Source organism: Zerene cesonia, chromosome 15, assembly GCF_012273895.1.
Source record: "Zerene cesonia ecotype Mississippi chromosome 15, Zerene_cesonia_1.1, whole genome shotgun sequence".
Taxonomy (NCBI): Eukaryota; Metazoa; Arthropoda; class Insecta; order Lepidoptera; family Pieridae; genus Zerene; species Zerene cesonia.
This window is the reverse complement of record NC_052116.1, coordinates 9,518,288-9,545,548: the sequence shown is the minus strand read 5'-3', so window position 1 is coordinate 9,545,548 and position 27,261 is coordinate 9,518,288. Positions and strand designations below refer to the sequence as shown.

The window sequence follows — 27,261 nt, the reverse complement described above, 5'->3', positions numbered from 1 at the left end:
GCAGTAAAACTAGTAACTATTTTTATTCTTTATAAAACTGTTCGCCATCGCTGCTCCCGTAGTATATATTATGTACTTATGTCACTGAGTGACGTTGCAGATTTCTAATAGTTAATTAATCTTTGAAATCGGCCCAGTAGTTTTTGTGTGAAAACATTACACACATACACACAAAAAGACGTTTATTATTTATAATATTAGTATAGATGTGTAAATAATATATACAACTAGCGGTCCGCCCGTGGTACATATATATGGTATAATATAGCCTATAGCTTTCTTTAATAAATGGGCTATCTAACACTGAAATAATTTTTCAATCAGACCAGTAGTTCCTGAGATTAGTGCGTTCAAACAAACATACTTTTCAGCTTTACAAAATTAGTGAAGTATAGATTGATATTCTTATTAACGAGAAAGGTGAACCTCTTTTGTTCCTTCTTTTTTTTTATTTCTTTTTTCTACATCAAATTCATGTTAAAAATTATTCCATACGTAAGTATCTAAAATTTAATAATACAGAATGAAGACATTTCAATATATTATACATATTTTATAAAATCTTATTAAATGTCAATTTTATAAATATCTTACGCTCCGTTACGTACGTTTTCCGTGAGCGGCGCAATTTTGGCGGCGTACAGGTCGACGCAGAGGAACTCCTTAGAGCCAGGCGAGATGGTGACCAGCCTGTCGGAGTATATGCACTCCAGTTTTTACACAATTCACTCGTACCGTCGCACTTTACAACACGAAGGAAATTTTTCGAATTAATTTTCCTCAAAACTCTAAATCGTATTTTTTGCCTTATTTTGGCAAAATAAGGTTATGTTTTGAATATATCTGAAAAGTTCGCAAAATGTTCGTCAGCTCTTGCAGTTGTAACAGAACTAAACCTAGCCCAACAGCATTTGATCATGTAGGATGTGCTACTTGACTCCTGATCCTCATAATTTGACACCCGTGTTGACCTCTAGTTTCTCAGCTTTATTAGCGTTATAAATTAATTTTTGTCCAGTTTTTTTAGTTCCAAGTATGAATAGGTGCTAGCTGATTCAGGAATACGGACGTTTTACTAACATGATAGTGTTCATATTAAGTTTCTATTTTATATTTTTCCGGCGTCTTTTCCGATGAAACCGCTAACGTATTTTCTAAAACTCATTCAGTACATATTATATTATTATAACGTCCAATCACTTTAGGCAAGATACTTAAATCTCTAAATGAATAATGAATAGCCAACATATAGGTTTCTCAGGGTTTTAAAAAATAACGCAAATAAAACATTAAAATTATTTATTTAATCATATCGTTATAAAACATTTAAACTGTCATTTTACAAACTGCACTAATTAAATAAAAAATAATTAAGGTGGGAAAAACTGAAGACCAAAGGAAGACGTGAGTTCATAAAGATAATTTAAAATTGAGAAAATTTTTTGAAATGTTTATTATGTATTCATTTTCTATAAAATATTATGTTTAAAAACAGGGTCGCATTAATTTTCTTTACTATGTAAACATATTTTTATTCCAATTATTTTTGATACCACAAAATCTATAACAATATTTCGGAAATTAATTATTATAACTAATAATTCCCAAAATATTTTCGTCACTTATAAAATAATCGATTAATTATCGTTTATTCCTCTCATGTCTTCAACTGAGAGCTGAAACATAACTTGAACTTAACTTAGAGCTAACTAAGGCTTAAGTTACATCTCTTTGGAGAAATGTATCACGGATAGTGCTGTGTCGAGGAGGTAGACGGCGCCCTGGATCACGCACAAGGCTCCAACTGCTAACCCGACCTGGAAAGAGTTCGATGTTTTTGAGATTGTGTTTTATTGTAAAATTAAGCACCAAACAAATTTTTACTAAACTGCGACAGAACGAGCAACGAACCTTGGCACGCCTTTGATTCTAGTGCTTTAACGACTTCTCGTATTTTTTACGTGTGTGATCTCTAGAGATTCGTCTTAGTCGTGAGAGTGTCACTGAGTGCTTAAAAATATAAATATATAGACTTTTAGCGCCAAAACTAAATCTGAATTTAATTTTTTTAATACATCGAGTGTAATAAATGTAATACAAAGATAAAAATAAAGTCTTTATGTGTTAACGAACTATCTCTGTATGTAATTTCATACAAATCGGAAAGTTGAGTGCGGACATAAATAACAAATCCGAAAATTATAAAATCGAAAAATAATAAATGTGGGAAATACCCTGATCTGTCCCTCTTTACTGAGAAAACTGGTATTTTAATAATTGTTTAATTAATTGAATAATAAAAAAATCCATCATACGCACTTGTTTTTCTGCAAAGACGAACTGGAACTGGTGCTCCCCCTGGTAGCCGCCCCAGTAGTGCAGCGCCACGGCGCCCACGGCCAGCCACAGGAACACGCCCACGAAGTTCATCACTATTTCTGATAGAGCCCTGGAACGTTATAAATTAATTATATTGTAGTAATGTTTGAGAATTAAAACAGAAATAGTACGTAGTAGTATCCAGAATGCTTCAAACTTAATCTTTTTTCAACAGTATATTATGTTTAAGTATCTTCGAAAGTGTCTTCTATTGTTTTTTATGTATATGTGATATGGTGTGTATAAACATGCCTTCTTTTTTTCTTATTTACAAGCTACCTTCTTATAATATTAGTACAGATTTATTCGTATTGTATTAAGTTTAGCATTGCATAAAGGCGAAGAAAAACGATAGATTTTTAATCGCGGGCAATAAAAGAAAAATGTAATCTGGAATTAACCATAAAAAGGGTAAAAGTAACGAAACCGGTGTGAACAGGCGGGCGGGAAGAAATCAATTATATATGAGCACCTTCCGTCATATACTTTTCCATTTAACACATTCAGAGGAAGCGTGTGGATTATAAATATTGTTAAATAAGAGATTTTAGACGTATCCGCCATTATTTTGCGACGTGATAATTTGTCAAAACGAAGATTATTTACATTGTAAGAATAGAAAAAATAATGTTGAAGGGACATAACTTTTGGTGCGGTTTTTAGAATTGGTAAATAATGAAGGGATGATTCAAAAAACTTGTAGTATATATACTCGCAACACTTTAACGAGTTCATCATTTATAATCTACTAGACGCTCCGTCCCGGCTTCGCCTGGATATCAATTCCTGTTTTATCCCAATGGAGCAAATGATGGATTAAAAAAGTATCCAATCACCTTAGTCAGCTCAATTTAAAATCCGTAGCAGTCTACGATTCTTTAAAATGTCAACTTTTATTATACGTATATTTGGTATGCTTCATAAAGTCTACTATATCAGCAAAAGTTATTTAAGTACAGCAGTTATTTAGGAAACATATGCTACATACGTACGTATGTTGCTCACAAAAACAGAAATACCGACCTCTTATGTTCAGTTGTGCCAAAGAGATACGTGACGACCTGCACCAGAGTGTAGATGAGGTAGCCCACGATAACTCCGGAGGCGACGATCTCAGCATCGGGGTTCTTCTCCTCATTGAGGTTCCACGTCCCTCCCACTCCCAGGAACTCCCCATTGTATCCCGTGCGGTAGAGGACTACGATGATTATATTTAGCACCTGAAGATTGAGGAAAGTCATGTTACAATTTAAGCTATGAGCAGATTAATTTTATGTCTAGTCAGATTAATTGATTACTTGTTAGATAGTATCGGTAGACTGATATTTTTAAGGGTTCCGTATCTGTCATCAGGATGTATCTCAGAAATGATTATTTCTGTTGCCGCTATGACAACAAGTAATAATAAAATCAAGCAAGGGTTTGCGCGGTCTTATATTAATTGATCAGACGTATGGGTCATATGATGGTTTGACAATTTGTTTGGAGTTCCTCTTTAGCTTATTTGAAGTTAGTGTCGCGAGTCCGAGTCGCACTCGAAATATTTTTTAGTTTCAGTGAGCCTCATACACTGCTATAGGTATATCCTATCTCTACGTGTTGACGCGGAAGAAGTGCTGATAAAGTTTTCTCTTTATTATCTAGTTGAGTAACTTCACGTTGAGTCATAGTTTGCCGGATGTTATATAGTACAAGCTTTCCGCCTGCTGCTTTGCCTGCGTAGTCGCAGGAAAGATACACCCGGGGTTCTCGCATGTTACCGTTCCCGTGGGATTTCCGGGATAAAAATGTTTTTATATGCTATGTCCCTCCCCCAGTTCTAAGCTACCTCTGCACAAATTTTCAGCCAAATCTGTTAATCCGTTCTTGAGTTATAAATAGTGTAAGTAACACCACTTTCTTTTATATTATATATAGATTTGAAAATGAATTAACATCATTCATTTGATGAACGAAGGACCTAAGGTTTGTTATTACTATTACTATTCTATACATGAGAGAGTAATTTTTGTTTGATGTCTTGTTAGTTTATGTAAATAAATGAAGATCTGTAAATCACATTTCTTTTAATTATACTATTTAATGAAAATATTGACTTCCTTAGTTTAAAATTAATATATTAAAATAAATACAAAGTTTTAATATAAATATAAAAGAAAGTTAAGCCTTTTTTATCTCGAGGCGGTATTCGAACCCGCGTCAATTATGCCAAATCGTAACACGCAGTCGCAGAAAGCATTTCATTGCTATAAAACTAAAAATGAAATAGATCGCTCTTGTCAACTTATGACACAGAGTACACAATACAGAACAATTAATCAGGAGCTAGTCATTTGTCCGTTTCGCAGTGGTTGGTGACGTTTGATTGATGCGTGAGATTTGGAAGATGGTATTGATGAATGAGGAACTAAACTAACAACTACGATACTAAATACATATGTACTTATAAATTAGCCTTTGCTTTTAGATGGTGTACAGGGCGAATTTATTCCATTGTTAAATTAACGCAAAAAATAATATGGATTCGTTATCCGAACTTAATAATGTGATATACTTAATAGATATAAATAAAATTCTTGAAAATAAGTATGCGAATATACTGTCTTAAATAACATATTAAAAACATTAAACGGCAAACTACAACAGTAATAGAGTCAATTCTAAAATATAAAATAAAGTTAGAAGGATATTTTATAGCTGGTGATTGTGATTTCTTAATCAGCACACAAATAATTACTGAATGATACAGCAAAATTTCAATAATACATTATAAGTTTATTACACCAATTCATCATATCCTAACAAGTCTCATCATACGTCTAATTATTACGTCTCTGAAGGATCATATTCAATTAAACGATTGCGACTCATCCGCCAGCTCCCCAGAGTCAAAAGTCAATATTCCCCGCGGCCCCTGGCTGATTCCACAGATTATATATGGACAGAACTATGTGCCTGCCATAGACATTTAGAATTAACGATTCAATAAATCTGTAGGAAAAGCATCATGCACTAGAATATTAAATTTTAGTTTAGAGTTTAGATGATGTTTATGAAGCATATAGATGAAATAAAATAATTCGCTAATTATATGTTATCTAAGTGTTTGTATTTTTATGATATACTGACCAAAACAAAGCTTTGAGACTCGTACATTATTAGTAATCACACGAGATTTCGCCTGATACTTCAAAAACGTGTACACGTTTGAATAAAAATTTCAATGTCGGAGTCGAGCACGCTTCGAAACGAATTAGGTCAGTGCGCATCAGAGTTACCACACCCCCATAGAAATTGCGTTAAATGCATTTGAATGCTATTGTACACGGAAAATGAATAAAAAATTATGTGTATTCTTTTGAAATGAGGTACAAATATACGTGTTACGTGTCTGTTGTCTGCTCTATGGTGGACAGCTGATAATTATCTGTGCAGCAATAATCAAGTTAATTACCATCACCTTTCTCGCAGCAGGAAGGCAAGATTAAAACAATTACGAGCTAACACTTCCGTGCAGATCACATGTGATACATCGCTTGCTTGTTTATGCTACAAGTTCTATCGTTAGCAAGCATGCTTTTTAAATATGAAAGGGAAACGAATTTACATATATTAGTTCAATCGAAAAGAGACGAAAATTTTAATTTAGTATATACAGCTATCTATATATCTATATAGCTAGGATTTTACAATATTTTTGGTATATATTCCTATTTTAGGTCCATGTTTTCATTAGAATTTATGCCTCGTTTGTGTCCGTTGCGTAGCGATGTCGGGTATTCAAATGGTGGCTCTTAGTTAAAAAAAAAAATAAAAAAATCATGTATCTCATTATATAAATCCGTATACCAGGATTATCTCGCATTGCAGCGGTGAGTGAGGGTAACTCCGACGGAGAGGCCAAACGGCCAGAGCCTAGGGAGACTCAGAAAGAAACCTGCGGACTGTACTAGCATTATCCAGTAGAACAGCCCGCTGCTTTATTACTATGGTGTGATATTCATATAAAATGCGGACGATGCAGAATATCTTTACCGGTATCGTCATACTATGTCGTGACACTGCTACTGAGAATCTTAATGAAAATAATGCGTACACAAATATTGGCGTAAGTGTCGTAAGGCATTCACGGTGAACTCATAACTTGTAATTACTCACGGTTTCTGGCCCACTCATATCTGATAAGGTATCAGTTCTAATGTTTTGCAATAATGAGCACTATACACAGCTATTTTATAGTCAAGATTGTGTGAAAGTAGTTACTCGTAAAATGAGCTTAACTACGGAACCCAATGGATACTTAATTATCGATGATACAGAGCAAAGGAACTACATAGTTGTCATACTATAGATACTACTAAGTTGTAGATATACTAGTAGTCATAATAGTTCAAAACAATGTGCTTGTAGAATTTACCATTGCCGTATTAACTTGAAACCGAATAAAAAAACCTCACGAAACGTACATTGACTTTTGACAAACCAATTTTTTTTAAGTCAACTAAACTAACGATCCGTGGAATTAGCTATTGTTTTAATAGACAGGCTGTGTTTGTGTTAATTATATGTCTCGATTGTCAAAAAAATAAAGCCCAGGTATATGAGAGGAGTGGTGTTATCAGTTGATAGTGATTGAGGCCGCGATATCAACCTTCGCGCTAGGAAAACAAAAAAAAATAGGACGCCGTGTGTCATTGAAACCAATAAAAATCAAGTTAGAGAAATTTAAAACAAATCAAATGAAATTAATTACGACTGATTGTTTTAATTTACGGCTGTCTTCATTTATATATTTAATAAAGGAATGTTATTGTGCTTCCCGAATAAAGTCACGGTTGTATTTTTTATTTTAAGTAACCACTACTCCTCAATCAATTCGCAATTTTTCCTAATATTTATCAAAAATGGTCAAGTCGTTTTTCAGTCTAAACTAACTAATCTACAGTGCCTAATTATCATATACGTGTGCTATTAATTTACTCATTACTACGTCGATCTAAAATAATGAACCATGGATCCACTCGTCCAAAATGGGGATATTGCTGTATGAAACATAATTAATTTAATTAGTCATCAAATATGACAAACGCAGCAATGTTAGCTCATCATGTACCTAATTATATTAATCAATAATAATTGATTAGAACAGTTAGCGCCCGTTCACCGCAATCCCGTCTCACTCAGATCCAACATGGTCTATATTATGGGATGAATCATGTCATTAGTCATCCTTGTGCTATGTCTCATACAATTAGACGCTACTGGACCACCCAGGGGGCAATGTTTGCGATGTTAATTTGTTTATTATTTAATTAATCATTAAAATCATTCATTTCATTTCTGAAAATGCAGTTCAAAGTGTTTGAAGAAGTATTATTTATATACAATGGTTTCAGGGAATCTATCGCACAATTTAAATGATTCCTCTTTCCTTTTCAAACTTTTTAAACATCTGTATGACTAAGGAAACCAATGTATTGTCAACAGCAAACAGTACAGTGATTCTTATCTTAATTTCTAACATGTCCTTTTGCTTTGGTATTTTAATGTTTAAATTTATCAACACTTGGTGTTATTATCTGTGAACAACTAAGTATAACCTATTCTCGGGGATTAGCTCAAATATGACGGATCAGGTTTTACTCACAATTTTGAAAACTTTCACCACGATAGTGGCGATCGTCTGAACGGATACCATTGTCACTAAATCACTTTTGTCCTTAAAAAACACTTTTACTTATCTATTTCGTTTTCACTGACAATCTTTTTGTCCGTTTTTGCTAGCAGGTGGGTCGTCACTGGTTCGTTTGGTTTATCACTTGCTGTTATCAGTGGTACTGCTGTAATCTTATCAGCTTCGGCGAATTAGTAGGGCAGCTTGCATTGTCCTTTGAGTTTTTCGTTCGCAATTAGAGTCGTAAGGTATTTTATCTTCAACGTTGGCTATCAGATACACGCTTAGAGTTGCATTCATTCGCAATGATATAAGTAATCTCTTTGAAATTTCGACTTAATTACATTTAATTTAGAAAGAAATACAAATCAGGAAAGTGACGCAGCTTGTATTTTATGCGATCATGTCACAAAAATGTGATAAGATTGAGTTTTCAAATAGATTCTGAGTAGAATTATTCATTGACGAACGTGTGCCAATAATATGGATTTTTCATTCATTTTACTCTCTCTCTCATGCTAAAACTTAGCTATTTTTACACATCTTTTATGTATCGTAATCATTATTTTTATATGATTTATCGAATTTAATTTAATGATTTTACCGATTAATAAACGAATTACGTTTGTGAGTTTGTATAACAATAAGTTTTTTCGTTTTTTCAAACTATTGAATCAAAAGCAATTTGAATTGCAAAACCGTGGAAAATTGTATACAAAACCAGGTAGATTTAAACAAAAGTGATGGCTCAGTGGCTAAGGTAGTCGACCTAAATTGTGACAAATTACTTAATGCTAATGCATGAAGAAAAGCTCACACATAAGTTATTATGTTAAAGTGGTTCAATAGTTAAATTAATATATTAATATTAAGTATCAATAGTTATATTAAACCACTTCACCAGTACCACCAGTAACAAATCTAATCAGAGACACGATGTACTGAGGGTTCACCCTGGTAGCAACACGCTCAAGGGCGTCCCCCCTTGGCGAGTGTCTTTATTAACCATTAACATACAAAATGTTATAGCTACAAATGTAAATGGGATTTCACGAAGTCGTTAGTTAACAAATTGTTTTATTTGTATGTGTACTACATCCGTCGTAATTACCTGTTTATGACACGACGTTCGTAATAAAAAAAAGTAAAGCGTTGCAAAGTATGAAATACTTGATGTTTACTTATTGATGTTTTATTACTTCGCTTCCGTGTGGTCTCGTAAAATATATCCGATACTAATGCAATAGCAACTAATTTATAGTCGACGAATGAATTTGTGTAATGAATGTGAAATTAAAGGAAGTTTAGTGTCATGGAGACTCAGTAGCCGATTGGATTTTATGGATATTCGTAACGGCTTTGTTTTCAGCGAAATAAGAATTTTCGAAACTAATTTTTAGCCAAGAGCTATATACTATTGTAAATGAAGGTTCGAGAAGGCAACTTGAAAGAAATCACTCCTTAGTTATTATTACGGAACAAAATGCTGTCATAAAATCTATGCTTAAAGTATTTCATAAATGATTCAAATTCAAATTTTATGAAAACACTGAAAAATACATTTTGACAAATTATGCATATGATAAGTATATAATTTCAATTAATTTCCAGGAGCTCGGTCTTGACATCACCGACGAGCAAATCGCCGAGCTGGAGTCAGCAGTTCACAACATCGATTTCGCGTCTGCCGCCCAGCACGAGAAGCAAGTGCGTCATGACGTGATGGCACACGTCCACACGCTAGCTGAGCGCTGCCCAAAGGCCGCTCCTATCATACACCTGGGCGCGACCTCGTGTTATGTTGGCGATAACACTGATTTGATTGTATTGCGACACGGCCTGGACCTGCTGCTGCCGAGGTTGGCTGCTGTGATCAGCCGGTTGGCGCAGTTTGCTGATGATTACAAGTGAGTACTTTTTCATTACGTCCAGATTGTGTTTAGCCCGATATCTTTTCCTCACCCGTCCCGGTCCATTCGTCCTTTTCAAATCCTTTCCTAACCCTTTTCCCCTTCCTCCTTTAAAAGCGGGCGTATTCGCAGAAGCACTCTGTGAATGCTCATTGGCGGTGGTGATCGCTTACCATCAGGCTAACCACTGGCTCAGTTGCCCGCTCTGACACAAAAGAATAAAAGTAATTGTGCCCGATAGAAACAATTGTTTCGTATTAGCTTTTTCTCTTACAGGAGTATTACAGGATTATCCTTGCAAGATGTTTGTCTGTCTTGTAAATTGTAAATTACAGATTAATGTTTATATTCATAGAGCCTCGTACTGAGTACATATAATCTTGTTCACATCACAAGCTACCCGGGGCTAAACTGAGATGTGTAAGGTTTTTTCTTACCCAGACTACCAGACCAGACAGAGAGAATGTAGGATAGTAAGTGCTTAACTTTTACTAATAAGCACTAATGAACATCATATAAACTTAGAAACGCGTTGATTATAGCTTTTTGTTTTTTTTTGTTATTTTTCAACTTTAAAGTTTGTAGTCCCACTGACAGCTTACCTCGTAATCTTGTAAGATTTGACATGAATGCATACTAATTTAATATTAAATATTTCCAGGTCTCAACCTATTCTTGGGTTTACGCATCTGCAGCCAGCACAATTGACCACGGTGGGCAAGCGAGCATCCCTCTGGCTGAGTGACCTGCTGATGGACGAGCGCGCTCTCTCTCGCGCGAGAGATGACCTCAGATTCAGAGGTGTTAAAGGCACCACGGGAACCCAAGCCTCTTTCCTCCAGCTTTTTAAAGGAGACAGCGCAAAAGTCCGCGCTCTTGATAAAAGAGTCGCTGAGCTTGCCGGTTTTGACAAGAGATATATTGTCACTGGACAAACTTACTCCAGAAAAGTTGATTTGGAAATTATTTCTGCTCTTTCGGGACTTGGAGCTACAGTGCACAAAATGTGTTCTGATATTCGTATTTTGGCGTCTCGCAAGGAGTTGGAGGAGCCGTTTGAAGTCTCACAGATCGGATCTAGCGCTATGCCCTACAAACGCAATCCAATGAGGTCGGAGCGTTGCTGCGCTTTGGCGCGTCACCTCATAACCTTGCACGCTAATGCTGCTAATACTCATGCGGTTCAGTGGTTAGAGCGTACCCTGGACGATTCGGCAAACCGTCGCATTACTCTTGCCGAAGCTTTCCTAACTGCCGATGCTACTCTTTTGACACTCCTCAACGTTACTCAAGGTTTGGTGGTATATCCCAAAGTAATTGCACGCCATATCGCCCAAGAGCTGCCGTTCATGGCAACGGAGAACATCATTATGGCTATGGTACAGGCTGGAGGCGATCGTCAAGTTTGCCACGAGAAGATAAGAGTCTTGTCCCATCAGGCCGGAGCTGTGGTTAAACAAGAAGGCAAGGACAATGACTTGATCGAGCGTGTCAAGAACGACAGCTATTTCAAGCCCATAATACCGCAATTGGATAGAATCTTGGACGCTTCTACGTTTATCGGCAGAGCTCCAGAACAAGTTACTGAGTTTATAGAGGAAGAAGTCGATCCTATAGTCTCTAAGTACAAGGACTTTTTGGCCGACGTTACGAAGCCGGTGGCTTTAAACATTTAATTTTGCTGTCATTGTTAACTCAACCGTGTAATTAAATAATAAGTCATCTTTATGAATAAAATGATATATTTACATTACAGCGCTTTTATAAACATACAAGATATGACTTCCTTAATATAAAATAATACATCTAAATGAACTAGACAAAGGTAACTAGAATTGACAATACCGAAATGTGATTCAAAAGAAGCTTAAAAAGACCATGAGTAATAAATAAACATGAATTAACATTAACACAGTAAAACAAATAAATAAGCCTAAAGGTAAACAAACAAGAGAGAGAGAGAGACTCGGTTCGACTTAAACATTATTCTTTTACAATTAGATCGATTTACGTCGCGGACACGTTATCACAATGTCGATGGCACGTCGAGAGAAATATTTTCGAAATGGCCGTTACTTCAGAGCGTGTTGGTGAGCAAGGTGTCGGCCTGGCAGGCGGGCCCCTGGCTGGGCCAGTTGCAGGCGCCGAGCGTCGGGTCGAAGCTGAGCTGCACGGGGCAGTTGAACACGTGCAGCGTGAAGCGCTGCTTGTTGCAGTCCCAGCGGCACGCGTAGAACTTGTTGCACTGCTTCGGGTGCCGGAACAGGCCGGCCTTCTTGCAGTCGATGGACCCTTGCAACGTCTCATCTCTGCTTCGCAAGCCGCCGGGCCCGTAGCGGTCGAACGTCTGAGTCTGCACGTTGACAGTCTCTAGAGTTTCCGCTTCCGGGGCCACCTCTTGATTCAAAATGACTGTTTTATAGGTCGGGGCGATTGTGACAGATTTAACTCTAGGTCTTATTCTAGTGACGCGTTCCGTGGTCGATACGACGGGAGTGCTCGATACGTAGTTTTCTGAGTGTCCTCTGCCCGTTGGGGTAATCACGATGTTGTCGTTGCTGGCCTCTGGGTAATCTTGATAGTATGAGTCATCGGGCACTATGATCGGATTGAATGTAGAAGACGCGATTGGGGCGGCCGTCGTGACCGTGTTGATTCCTGGCGTAGTCGAAGCTCTGTAGGATGTTCTTGGCCTATATCCATCATCAATATCTCCACGGTTAGCGTCATCATCACTATAATCGTCAATGATCTGCGTTTGTACTGTGGGCCTTCTACCTTTAAGAACTAGAACCGGAGACTGGCAACTACACACGGCTCCCAATTTTCTTACAAGAAGTGGGTTGAAATCGTTGATTTTTGTTACGACCGCTACTTTTGGTTTTGTCCTGCGCAGAGGAGCGCGAGCTGATGTAACTTCGACGAGTTGTTGTCTTATAGGTACGTATGTTGATGTGACTCCGACCGTACTCGATACGTCGATAGGTGCGGATGTAGTGTATGTCGCGGGTGAAATCAACCCAGCGTCAGGTCCGACGGTGCCAAAACCTAATAAATTAGACTTAGCGGTTTCTACCACGATGTTTTGTTTTCTACCGTATGAAGATGTCGAAGATACGCTCACAATATTTTCCGTACTTTGGTACGGGTTGTATTTTATTTGTGAGGATTCAGAGTTGTAATTGAAAATATTTTGTTTTTGATTGTTGTCTGGAGGTAAATATTCGGGTGCTTGGTATGAAGTGCTTTCTACATACACTGGCGCTTCAGTAGTCGAGGTCACGACTGGTCTAAAGTACTTTGGTCGTGATCTTCTCGGTGCTGGAGTCACTTCGACGACTTCAGGAGTGGCCGTGGAGGAAACTTCATCACGTACTAAATAATTTCCAGCAGTGGAAATGGTCGGTCGTGCAGTACTGAATGTAGAGACTAGACCAGCATCGGGTCCAACTGCGCCAAAACCTAACAATTGAGACTTTGCAGTCTCTACGACAATATTTTGTTTTCTGGTAACTGGTGCTGATGTCGTTGAAACTGGTACTTCCGATGAGACCGAATAGCTCTGCTGGTAATCGAAACCGTCGGATTTTGATCCAGCTTTATAATTGTAGTTATCATAAGTTACGCGAGATTCTTGGGTAGGAGGCAAGTATTCTAATGTAGCAACCTTTTCAGTGCGCGGTGGTAAGTATGTGCTCTTTGCAGGCGGAAGGTACTCAGGTGCTGTGTATCCTTCAGTAGACGGTGGTAAATATTCCCTGCTAGTAGTGGAGTATGTACGCGGTCTAAACGTAGAAGTAACTACTGGAGCTGAAGTCGAAACTACAGGTGGAAGGTACTCTTCAGCTTTGTAAGCAACTTGTATTTCGGGCGATTCATACCTCGATTGTTTGAATTGTGTACTTGGAACGGATGAGAAGTGAACTGACTCTACTCTACTTGGTATGTCAACAGAGGATTGGCTCACTGTTTCCCTTTGCTCATACAATGGAGAGGCGGTTGTTGAAACTCTGTAGTATTCTTGTCCTCTTTGCACGTTATAATCTGATTTAAATGTAGATTCTTGTCTCGGTGTTTCGTATTCAGAGTAATGAGCTTCATAAACAAGGTTTGCTGGAGTTGTTGATACGAAAACTGCTTTGTTACCGGTGTGTTCAGAATTTGCAGTTCCTTGTGATAAGTGGAATGCTTGATGAGATACGAGACTTGCGTCGGAATAAGCAGGAGCGCTGGATACTTCCACATTCCTCTGTATCTCGGGCTGGTCGTATGAATATCCTTGATTGTATTGTACGTTTTGTGTGAAGGATTGTTGGCCTGTTTGATATTGAATAGGTTGTCTTATATCTTCTTTAATGTTTTGAGTCAAAACAGTCGGTCGTACATCTGTTAGTGTAGCTTTTTGTGTGTATTTTAAGAGAGGATTCTCGAATACAGTTACCGTTGGTTTTTGGTAACTAAATTCAACGCGGGGACTTAAAATTTTGTCTTGTTCTACTCTGTGTACAGTCTGTTGACCAAACGACTGTGATCGTTCAGTAGATACTAGGACAGGAGCCACCGTTGATACCGTTGGTATCGTTTCCTTTAAAGTTATCGAGGGCTGTGAATACTCGTATCCTGATTCATAGTTAGCTTGCCCATTCTGTTCATATGCTTGTGCTTCATAATTCGAAGCAGTTGTCTGAGCTGTCGACTGATACTGGTAGTTGCTTCGTGCAGAACCCCTATTGATAGTTTGTTGACTGTAGGCTTGAGGTCTCTCAGTAGATACAACGATCGGAGCCGCTGTTGATACCGTTTCCTTGAAAGCAACAGCCGGTTGCGAATATTCATACCCAGATTCACTTTGCTGGTTATATTCCTGTGATTGGTATGTGTCAGCTGGTCGAACAGCGATGACGGGTTGCGCTGAAGATTTATATTCATATCCTGAGCCGAAATTAGTTCTGCCTGAACCTCTGTGAATCGTTTGTTGGCTGTAGGCTTGCGACCTTTCAGATGAGACGACAACCGGCGCTACCGTTGAAACTGTGCCAGTTACTGAGGGCTGAGAGTATTCGTAACCAGATTCGTAAGTTCCTTGCGAATTCTGTGTATTGTATACTTGGTACGTAGACGCAGTCGGCTGCACTGATACGATTGGCTGAGCAGTAGATTGGTACCGATATCCTGTTCCTCTATTAATGTTTTGTTGCCTGAAAACTTGTGGGACGTAAGTCTGTTGGAACGTAGCCGGGGTGACTTTAACCGTGTATTTCAGTAGAGGATTTTCGTAAACTGTCCTCGCTGTTGACACAGATGGAGCGGCAGTAGTTGAATAAGTGAATGTGGATGGAGTGGAGTATTGAACCACTTTCTGTGTTTCATATTGAACGCTGGGTTGTCTATATTCGTATCCAGTTGATTGAGAAACGGTTATACCACTCGGACGTGTGTACTCATAGCCTGACTGACTTTCTGAATGAGCATTGACATTGTGTGCGTCCACCGTGTGCACGGTTTGCTGTCCAAATTGAGATTGAGTTTCTACGGATGCGATCGGTTGAGGTGTGGAAGTTTCATAAACGGCTGTATTGATATATCTTTCACCGTTATCTACAGCTTGATTGAAAACGTTTCCAGATTCGACTTTATGTATTGTTTGCTGACTGAATGATTGTGCGGTCGGCTGCACGTAGGATACTGGTTCTCCCGTTGTATATGCTACTACTTTCTTAAATGGCTCTTCGGTAACAGGAGTAGCGGAAGAGTAATCAAAGCTAGATTGCCTGTGAAGTGTTTGTTGATTATGTGAAAAACTTTGTGGCCTTAGTTTTGTGACTGTAACTGTCGCGGGTGTGGAATATGAAATACCTTCTTCAAAATTGATACTGGGTTTCGAGTAATCGTATCCTGTAGATGCCGATTTTGTTGTACCCGCGCTAAATGTGGAATATCCTGTATTTTGATAACTGCTTTCTTTGTAACCAGAAACGTCAACACTAGGTGTAACAGCGACAACTGTTGGTTGAACGTATGTGACAGCTGGTTGAGTGTAGCCGAATATCTGTTTGATGCTAGTTCTTGGAGCTTCCGGCACATAGGTAGTTTTATAAGTCGCTGGCAAAGAAGTTGTGGCCGCGAAAGGAGTGGCGGTTGTTGGAACACCGGAAGAAGTAGGAGTGGTCAGGTATGAGAAGCCGTCGAGGTTTTGATTGTCAGTACCCACGTGGGTTATAGTTACACCAGATTGAGATATTCCAGTAGCTTGCTGATACGCACTCTGGCTGTATTGGGGACCGTAATTCGACTCATCGACCAGTGTAGTCTTTCCAACTAAGTCGACATTAACTGCCCCCGCTGTAAGAGTGTGAGCTGCGCCTGGGTACACTTTATCATCACCAACGTAATTGGCTTCACCGCCTCCATAAGAACCGTGGAAAGTACTCGTCGACTGAGCACTGGTGGTTCCCGCATCATTGGTATATCCGTTGCCTTGGTACAGGCCTTCATTGAATTGCACGCTCGGTTTAGGATAGTCGTAGCCACTAGACTTTGTTGCGTCTTGGTTGTAAGATCCAGTGTCATAAGTACCGGAGTAAGTTCCTCTATCGAAGTTAGTGTTAACCGCGTACTGAGCAACTTTATGTTCATACGGTACGGGAGGGACGTCCCTGTGCTCGTAGGGTTTCGCTCTGTCTCCGGCGGGATTGTGGACATAAGCCCCAGAATAGTCTTTACGGTAGGCACCACTCTGGAATCGCCCTCCGGTATTGGATCCTTGGTACTTGGCTTTTACTTGGTACTTTCCAGAGTCGTAACGCCCACTGTTACCTATTGGGACGTATTTGCCTGTAGCCTTATTGGGCAGTCTATAATCGTCTAAAATGAGAGATCCGCTGGTGTATTTGTCTTCGTCTTTGTAGTTTGTGGCTTGTACCAATCCTTTGTTGATAGCGTCTGCGGCGACCACGTTGTATGAGATACCGCTGTACTCTCCTTGACTTCCAAGAGCTGAATAGTCGACGTCATAGTTTGCGTTCTCTAGCTCTTGTGATGAGATGAAGTTGTTGTCGAGGGCGTCATTTTTAGAGAGGAAGCCGGTCTGTAAGCCCACGAGGTTGTCGAGAGAGGCTCCAGATAAGAGACTTTGATGAGCAGCGATGTTCACTGAATCTGCAGTTCTTCCTTGGAAACCAGTTGCAGCTGAAAATTTATAAGAAAATGTGTCAAAACATCATTTTTATAATTATGTTTTGTAAAGTGTTAGGATTAGGTTTTGGGCACAAAATATAAAAAAAAAAAACACGAATATCAGTTTGAATACGAATATCGTATAAAAATTCTTAAGGAATTATTTTACCTTTTATATTTAATCGTTACCATTATCGACCCACATAGGTGGATACATGTCCCTATTGCTAATAAACATTTACCCGCCTCGTGATAAGAAAAATCTTAACTTAGCAACGTGTTACAAAAGATAACCGCTGGTCTTTTTAAGCTATATCCCCTTTGCACCCCAAGCCCCTAGGCCCCAACTCACCAGTAAGCAAGGCGTCGGAGAAGCCGAAGGCCTCTGCCTCGTAGCGGGCGAGGGCGCGGCACGCCGGCACCAGCCAGGGCCAGTCGCAGCGGCGCCGCGCCGCGTCGAAGCCGAGCCCGAACGGGCAGCGGAACTCGTACGCGGTGAGCGCGCCCGCGCCGGTGCCGTGGTCCAGGCACGCGAAGAACCAGCGGCAGTTCTCGGGGTCCGCGTAGAAGCCTGTCCGGCGAGGTGGGATGGTTATTCGATGATCGAGATACAATATTAAATGATTATTTGAAATATTTGAATTTAATGTGCTATTACTATAAAATTAATATAGCAAAAAGTTACAGTCCCGTAAAAAGAGACTAGTGTGACTATCCCAATAAAGTATCTATCATAACATACAAAAAAACTGTGGAATATATATACACTCTATTATCGAAGTTAATAAAGAATTTTTCCTGTTTATGTACAAAAAGTGAGTAATAAAAAAGCGAAACGTGAACACAGTAGGGAGTAGCGCGCACTGACCCTCTGCGGCGGGGCAGCGGAAGCGCGCGGCGGGCACGGGCGCCACCTCGGCGGAGCCGGCGCAGGCGGCGGCGCCGGCGCGCGCGCCCGGCCACACGCACACCTCCACGCGCTCGTCGAACTCCAGCCCCGCCGGGCAGTCGAACTCGAACACCTGCGGGCCGGCCTCCGTAATTAATTGCGTTATGGCCATTGTGCCGACTCATAAGTGCTTCTAGAAGAAGTCTTATTGAGATATTTTTATGTCATAGCGGTTTATGGTATGCGATCACCGCCGCCCGTGAACATTCGCAGAGGTAGGGCCTCTGCGAATGCGCTGACCACTTTGTAGGGGGTAAGACTCTACTTTCTGTCCCAAATTTTGATTGTTAAAAAATTTATATATTGACTTGAATATATACTTCCGTACATTGCATTCAATAAAGAAACAATCAGAGAATTAATTCATTCAAGTTAGTTTAATAAAATGATTCGGTTTACATTATCAAAGGCTTTACTCCAATTCAGAAATATTGCAATCATTGATTTAGTTTCACAGACAATACAAAACAAATTAAAAATATATTACTTTTAAAAAAAGCAGTACCTCAGATAATATGATATACAGTAAGCAGTACTCACAGTGAAGTCAGGCGAGTACTGGTCGAACTTGACGCAGCGGTAGAAGCGCGCGCACGAGCGCGGGTGCACGAAGTAGCCCTGTCGCGAGCACGCGAACTCCGTGCGGGTGTCCTGTCGGGTCCACAGGACGTGTTATTTTATGTTAAAGGGTCTTTCACGCCTGTTATCTTTTTATTAACAATTTTTTTTTTCGAAATTTTCAAATTTGTATGGATTTAATAAAATGGGCTTATTACTTATCAATTTACGAATCCAGTTACGAGTAATATAATGAATTTATTAAATACACTAAATTGTATTCCTAACATGTGTATACAAAAAATATTATCTATTAGTGTTGATGCAAATAATTTGAAATGAAAGTACCTCTCGAATGTTGTGTATGACGCCGTCCGCGTCGACCACCTGCGTGATGCGGTAGGGCGACAGCTGCAGCGCGGCCAGCGCGCGCCCGCCCCCCGGCTGCAGGATCTCGTTCTCTAGGGACCTGTAGTAAAACGTTGTAATGAATATGATTTTATTTTGGGAGTCGAGCACGCCTCGGTACGAATTGGGCACCACACCGGGGAAGTACCACACCCCCAAAACCCAAAACCGGCGTGAAATAGTAGCATGCTATTGTGTTTCGTACGGTGAGTGGGGGAGCCAGAAGCCCGTTTCTTTTTCCTCCCCCTTCCCAGTCCATTGACCGCCTCCTTGGTACATTGGTTAGCGCGTGAGCTTAGAACCGAGGGGTCCTGGGTTCGATTCCCGGTGGGGACGCAAAAACAAAAAAAAAATGTCTCGGTCTGGCAGGACACAGAAGGCTGATCACCTACTTGTCCATAAAGAAAATCGATCAGTGAAACAGATGTACATCATCTGCCCCATACCCCACTAGGGGACACGGGACTTCACTTTTTCCCAGTCCATTCCTTATTTCCAATCATTTATAATCTCCTCCTTAACCTTTAAAAGCGGGTAGCGCATTCGCAGAGGCACTATACCTTTGCGAATACTCATGGACGTTGGTAATCGCTTACAATCAGCCGAACCACATAAAAAAAATCTTTGGTTCGATTCATTAAGAACGATAATATGAGAACAACACCTAAATGATTATTCTTACCAATAAAAACTGAACCGCCTTTGGTCCTATTGGTCTAGTTGTAAAAACAAGAACAAATTTAAATATTACTACACGGGAGGCACAAGTTTTCAAATAAAGAATCATCAAAATCGGTTAACCCAAATCGAATGATCTATGTTAGCAAACACAAAAATACGGTTAAAATATAATTACGACTTCTTTTTAGTTAATATTGGCGCAACCTGGTAAATTGTTGTGTGATGTATCTGTATATTTTTTTGTAATTTAAAACCTTGAATATAAAAAAGTACATTTAATTATGTTTCCAATAAACATATTTGTAACGAGTTTACTACACACATTAAATAGATACTAGTTCTCAAAATAAAATAATATCTTTCATTTCAATCCTTTACCCAAAAAATAAGAAAAAAACCGTAAATCTATTCTAGAGCTATTACTGAAAAATAAGGTCTTTAAATATGTACCTGACTTTCCACCTTTTTAAAACACTATTATGCACGTCCAAGCATCACCTACCTCAGCACAGCTGCCCTCGGCGCTCTGCTCTGCTGATTCAGCACTTTATGGAGCGCACTCCTCAGAGTATTCCCACACGGAGTCTCCAGGTCCTTGTCCGCGGCGAACAGCGCCAGCCCAGCCAGACCCCGCACTCTGGCGTACTTGCCCTTCACGTCTACTGATGAAGAGTCCTCGAAGGAAATCCAGGTTGTGTTCCTGAAGATTGGGAAGATGGTAAGCAAATGGATGCTCTTATTTAACTCCATTTCGAAGGTCTTTGGGATGCGACCAAACATCTCATGGAGTTGTATGCATGTGCCAAATTATGATATACGCAATAAAATAAAGCCGTTGTTGATTTTCAATGGTTAATAAATACGCTTAAAAATGTATTTACAACGACTTTTAATGTAGGATACGAAAATTCTACTTGTTTTAGCAGTGAACGTGTGTGGCTATGATTTGCAGCTAAAAAAAACGATTGATAAATAAAATTATTTTACCGATGAAATTCATATGCAAGTGATGATTAAGATATTTTCGATTCACCTAAATATTGAATAAATTCGTATCTTTTGACAATATGTCTCCTTTGGATTGTGGTATCCAAATATACTCGTACAAACAGGATTGAATTTTTGCGTTCAATGTCAATATGCAACTAGGTAAATTTTACGAGATGCGTGCTAAAGGTTGCAAAAACTGGTTTCACAAATTCCTAGGAATTTTCTCAGGTTTTCCTTTATCACTTCCATAAGTAAACTATGTAATTATTTTGTCTTCTAAAATTCTATTTTTGTACATAATATTTTTTTTAAATACCCAATTTTTGACCAAAAAAACTTCACCTTTCAAAAGAAAAAAAACTGTGAGAAGAAAAATTATTAAAAAAAAATAATCTGTCCATACACAAAACTTGCTTACATATATATTTCTTATTTTCTCCTTATTGTTATTACATTGCTAGGCACCCAATACATACTTAAAAGCGTAAGGCGCGGACAGATCCTGGTCTCTCTCTAGAGTCCACCTCCCCTTCTGCAGCTGGCGGCACAGCTCCGCCTGGTCTATCTCCCTCGGCTCCTCCTCCAGGGTCGGGCTGCCGGGAGTGCTAAGCGTCTCGTTCTGTAGCTTGAACTGGCGAGCGGTAGCTGGCAGACTGATGACGATCTTGGAGGCAGGTATTCCAAGGCCGATAACTAGATCTACTACTGAATCCTGGAATGTTTGAAAGTTCACGTTAATGTATAGATTTAATGCAATACTCCATAGTAGTACTAATTGGAAAATTCTTGCAACTGCAGGAAAATCCTTGTTTTTTAAAGTGTCATAGCTTTATTTTAAATCCTGTACCCCGGCGGAATTGGTACGTAGCGTCTCATAATTTACGACATATTATTGTTATTCTCTGAATTAAGGTATGATTGATTTCTCACAATCAGTAAAATATTGTCATAAGAGAAACATATTAACGTGAAAAATGAAAAATGAATCCCCTGCAGCTTTTACATTAGCAATAACATCGGCCCATCACTTCTCTTAAATAAATAAATTTAACTCATAGACTTTCGTCCTATTTAACTTATTGCAAAATAACTAAATAACTTATATTATAAAGCTTAAATCTGACATAGATTATAAATAGCAGATGCACCTGTTATGTGTGGCCTAGATATCCTAAAATGTGGACATGCATCCAACATATTAGGTGCGAGCATGTTTAATCTTATTCCATTTGCGATAAAGTCTATTTTCCTACAAATAGAGCGCATTTGCTAACTTAATTTTTCTTAAAAGCCGTTTACCTTCTCAGTATTCAAGCTGTAGGATTGTACGTAAATTATGATATACAAAATTAATTATGTTATGCTTTAACTATAAGAAAACTTGTTTATTACATTATTGTTAGCAAAATAATAAATATGCTTACTTAATACTCATTCGTAAACATTATGATTCTTCAACACACACAAAGTTTTACAGGTATATATATATATATATATATATATATATATATATATATATATATATATATATATATATATATATATATATATATATATATATATATATATATATATATATATATATATATATATATATATATATATATATATATATATAACAAATAACAAATTATAATAATAAATTAAAAAAAAAACTGTTGCCCATTTTACGATATGTTTGATTAAGACATGATTTATATATCACTTTAATTAAAACACAAAAGTATACGAATTGAACGAATCAACAGCGCGATATTTTATCGGATCATTTTAAAAGTCAAGGAAATATCTAAATATGGTCAGATGGAATCCGGGTTATAACTTCCTATGCTAATAAAATTCGATACTTTAAGTGTAACATTTATTCTTAGACATATACCTAGTAATCAAAACCCAATCTCAATTATAATATATTAATAAATTCCTTAACAAAAAACTGTGATTCCAGCGTACTTAATTTTATTATAAATCCTTTTTACAGGCATTTCAATTGAAAGCATTTTGGAACTAAAAGTAGCACAATCAAAACGAGAATAAATAAATTTCAACCACTAAAGTAAAGGTTTCTTATTAACGTTTGGCTTATATAAGTATTGCAAAACGATTAACTTTAATAATTATTAATATTCACTTTTTTCCAAAAAACAGAAATTATTTAAAAATTAATATGATTACTCATTATATCTCAGAAGTCGTCCGGATATTAATTAAATTATCTAAAACCTTATTATGTTTACGGACATTTCCGACTATTCCACTCGCCTTTTATTTTTAAATAATAAAAATAATAAAACTTGGCTTATAAATCAAATGTTTAACATACAATTAAAAGTCAAGTGTACCTATTACAGCACAGAACGTCTAGGCTTTTAACCTTCCGTACCCTGTGTCTTACAACAAATGTTTTGATAGCTCACCGGGAATCGAACCCTGAACAGCTCAGTTTTGGCTCAAGCTACTGTGACAATTGACTTACGGTGTTCATCATATCCCACAAGCCGCTCAGTCTGCTTGGATGATACGTCATCTTCTTCACCATTCCCAAACCGTGAGTCTGCACCATCATAAGATCTGCCTTCTTGATCAACGTTCGCAGGTCATAGTATTTGGCCAGTAGCTCTGGATGTGCAGGTAGTGCCAGTAATAATGGACCCTTGTTAGCAGACGAGACCGCAGCTCGCGCTTCCCCGACCAACTCGGAGACTTTCGTCCTGTTGAAAGTCCGGTGGGCATCGTGGACCTCAAGACCTTGGATGTACTTCGATTTCAAAATGTCCTTGAAGTCCTGAAAATAAATATTTATATAAGAAAAAATTGAGAATAATAACTCTCTTGATAAAGGAAACATATTTTTTTTAATTAATCCATTGCATGTATTGCAATTTGCTATGAAATCAATTCCAATTAAAAATAAATTAAAAAAATACTTTTGTATTATTGCTAAGACAGTAAACGACCTTATCTTCAACAGATGTTACATATAAACGAAAGGAATATTACTCCTCTTATAATGTGGCGTGAGCTGTTTTTATGCAACAAAACAGTTAAGAGTTTAAGACCAACTAGAGATCCTTGAGGCACCCCAAGGCGCAAGAACCGACACTTTCAACTCTAATTCAACGCAATGCCATCGCTCACCATCTCATTTCCATTAAAGAAATTTGTCACCTAACCCTACACTGACCTTGCTAGTTGATAGATATGTATCGCAACAAATCCGATTAGTCTAAGCATTAGAGACAGTTTCGCAAGCGGGGGCAAGGCCGCGTCTTATCTCAAACCTGCTTACATCATGTTACTGTTACATATTGACAGTGGTACGGTTATTATGGACATATTTATGAAGCTGGTTTTTGATAAACATTGGGTAAACTATCACGGAATTAAACGCAACAGCGTTATTGATGGGTTGGTTACTGAGTTATTGTGCAAGAAAAAAGCTACTAATCCTACTTAAAATAATATAAATAATGCATATAATATAATCCTTCCTACTTAATATTATAAATGCGAAAGATTGTAAGGATATGTGTGTGCTTGTTGCTCTTTCACGTAAAAACTACTGAACCGATTGCAATGAAATTTGGTACGTAGATAGATGGACAACTGGAATAACATATTTTTATCCCGATATTCCTACGGGATACGGACTTACGCGAGTAAAACCGCAGGGCGCGGCTAGTAAAGTATAAATAGCAAAATTGTACTGTGATGAACCTTTTAATATAATTTAAACATATCTTGAGCTAATATATAAAGAGGAAATATCACGGGCATGGTTCGACCCAATTGAAATCGATAGCTACGATAATTGTTTAGTTAATACTAATTTTGTGATTGTGTATATTTTGTTATATTTCAAATTATAGTTGAAATATAGATATAAACAAGTACTAAGACAAAAAAATAAATAAATAGACAAACGATGAAAAACAAAACAGGCCAATTTCACGTACTTTATGCAATTTTTAATATCTTTCAACATTCAAAGAGAAAAGTTATACCAAGTTAAACTTTAAAAAGGATTTGTAAATAAATAACGAAATAGTAAATATTTCGAAACACAATTTCTGCTCAATTTCGTCAAAACGTTGATGGTATGATACATCTATATTTACGAGTGCCGTATTCAAATTATACACATTTCGACACCCTAAGTGTATAAATGCGTGTTAAATATATGGCATTTATTTTAATGTCCGTTTTATTTCAATATGAAGATAAATGTACTTCATTATATTTTATGTTCTGATTCATTAATAGGTTGAATAAGAGTTATGAATGAATAAATTAGCGCAAATGACAAATATGAGTTTATGGGTAATTCATAATGAGATTGTAGGTATTTTGAGTTATTCTTTCCAGTTTAATTTTTTTTATGTAATGGCCGGTAACTGTGCTAGTTGTGCGCCTGACGATTAACGCTCACCACCGCCCATGAACATTCGCAGATGTAGTGCCTAAGCAAATGCGGTGTTCACTTATAAAGGGGCTTATATCGCTTAAAATATATTATAAGAAATATGGAAAGAATTTACAACTGGAAAGTAGGAATGGACTGGTAAGGATGAGGAAAAGGAAACGGGCCTCCGGCTGCCCCACTCACCGTGCGAAACACAGTAGCATGCTATTATTTCACGCCAGTCTTCTGGGGTTTGGTATCTCCCCGGTACGAGCTGGCCTTATTGTGCCGAAGCGTACTCGACTCCTCTATGACAATTTTTGGACATCACAACGGATTAACAGATGCAATCAATATGTCTATAATATTTATAAGAAAGTTATGTTTCTCTGACGAGTTGTTATCTGTTTCAATGACTTTTCTCTATTTTCCTTAATATGTTATCGTGCCTTATTTAACGCAATATGATAAATTAAATACTTTTTATCAGATTTTAAGTGCGTTTTATTTCGACTTTTCATGTTCATAATTTTTGTCGATTATCTTAATTTTTGTATGTATACATTAAAATTTATTCTTACTTTGTCTTTCAAGTTACAATATGCTTATATGCGAAACTTAACTCTATGGAACCTACTCGTCCGTTGGAAAGGCACGTTTAGATAGGTTATATTATTATCTAGCTGTTAAGATTTGTGCAAGTCGAAACGCCATTCCAACCAGCATTATGTATGGTCAATGCTAGTTTAGAGAAGAGGTTCGATTTGACGCTGATCTATGAACTCTAAAATTATAAAATATTAAAAAAAGCTGTATCAGATATTATATCTACTAGCATGTATGATAAACCAAAGTACTAAACATATATAAAGCAAGATAGAAGTTAATAAAAATAGTACCTGGATGACCGAGCTTTGCTCGGTATTTTTTTTTTTATTCGCCAAAAAATAGTATTATTATTCGCCAATAGATGTCAGGAAGAGTCATAATAAATTGGGACTACTCAAACGCCTCCTATTTGTTAAAAAAGTAAGTTTAAGTCGATAAAACACGAATATGACATTTTCTTAAACAGATTCCTAGCTAGATCGATTTATCGCCCCCGAAACCCCCTATATACCAAATTTCATGAAAATCGTTGGAGCCGATTCCGAGATTCCAATTATATATATATTATTAAAGATATAAGATATATATAAAGCTCGTGGCTTTGTAATAAACAAACACATACACGCACCGCCATACGCGACCTCTTTTTCATAATTTATTACGTTTCTTGTGCAACAGATCCAAGATACATTATAAATTAACGAACTGAATAAAACACAGGACGTCCTGTCGAAAGAAACGGTTCGACTTCGTTAAATTGCCTTTTCGGTTACACTTGATTAGACAATTTATTGCTTGCGGTAAAGCTCAAGAGGAAAATGTGGGTCTTAACCATGTCTTAACAGTTACTCATTTGAAATAATATTTAGTATATTATTTTTATTAGTTTTTCTTGTTAGTAATTGAACAATTTTTTTTTGGCTTGATGTGTGTTTTGTTCAATGTGTATTTTTTACAAAGTAATAAAGCATACACAAGTTTACCGCCTTTTCCTTTTCTGTGTCTGTGGAGTTCCTATTATCCGGTTTTATACAACCCATCACCAGAGTATCCAGCCCACTTGGCTGGATACTTAGGGTTTACTTACTTAGGGTTAAACTACAGGGTTAAAACTCATAAAAAATGATTGCAAATTAGTAAAGAAAATGAATTTTAAATAATATTTACATTTGTATTTTTTAATTTTCCTCACCTCCTCTTTACCATCCTCCCCAAAACTAAATTCGAACTACGACTGATTTTTATTAACACGCTTTTATTAGCTTCACTTGTATGTTTGTATGTATGTATGTATTTAGAAATTAAAAACTTTTCAACGGATTTTAAACGCGATTTATTCATTATATTATTAACCCGACGTTTCGAACACTTTACAGCGAGCGTGGTCACGGGGAGACGTGATTTCTAAATGTATAATACTCGCGTGAAACCAAACACAAGAAAATACTATGTATGTATGTAACTCACACCCGTTTTTCTCCCACTTCCCGCGAACCGATTTCATTCAAACTTTGTACACTTATTA

At 37.6% G+C, this 27,261-nt stretch overlaps 3 protein-coding genes across 3 annotated transcripts in view; 1 reads left to right on the top strand and 2 right to left on the bottom strand.

Annotated features, from left to right (window-relative positions):
* Positions 1-11,713, top strand: part of LOC119832156 (adenylosuccinate lyase) — a 29,793-nt gene extending 18,080 nt beyond the window's left edge. Inside the window, exons 2-3 of the mRNA XM_038355765.1 lie at positions 9,665-9,960; positions 10,625-11,713. Coding sequence (XP_038211693.1) covers positions 9,665-9,960; positions 10,625-11,639 — 1,311 coding nt within the window. The 3' untranslated portion in view covers positions 11,640-11,713. The remainder of the gene's footprint in view (positions 1-9,664; positions 9,961-10,624) is intronic.
* LOC119832169 (protein snakeskin) lies at positions 1,544-8,169 on the bottom strand. The gene is made up of 4 exons (XM_038355780.1): positions 8,027-8,169; positions 3,403-3,599; positions 2,320-2,449; positions 1,544-1,817 (listed from the first exon to the last, which is right to left on the bottom strand). The coding sequence occupies exons 1-4, from the start codon at positions 8,075-8,077 to the stop codon at positions 1,722-1,724; spliced, it is 474 nt and encodes a 157-aa protein (XP_038211708.1). The 5' UTR covers positions 8,078-8,169; the 3' UTR covers positions 1,544-1,721.
* A 29-nt stretch (positions 11,714-11,742) lies between the features above and the next one.
* The window catches only part of LOC119832152, a 28,406-nt gene continuing 12,887 nt past the window's right edge, over positions 11,743-27,261 (bottom strand). Inside the window, exons 2-9 of the mRNA XM_038355762.1 lie at positions 23,202-23,510; positions 21,202-21,437; positions 20,238-20,435; positions 18,995-19,115; positions 18,629-18,739; positions 18,008-18,161; positions 17,492-17,710; positions 11,743-17,151 (exon numbers count right to left, since the gene is read on the bottom strand). Of these exons, the coding sequence (XP_038211690.1) occupies positions 12,041-17,151; positions 17,492-17,710; positions 18,008-18,161; positions 18,629-18,739; positions 18,995-19,115; positions 20,238-20,435; positions 21,202-21,437; positions 23,202-23,510 (6,459 nt within the window). The 3' untranslated portion in view covers positions 11,743-12,040. The remainder of the gene's footprint in view (positions 17,152-17,491; positions 17,711-18,007; positions 18,162-18,628; positions 18,740-18,994; positions 19,116-20,237; positions 20,436-21,201; positions 21,438-23,201; positions 23,511-27,261) is intronic.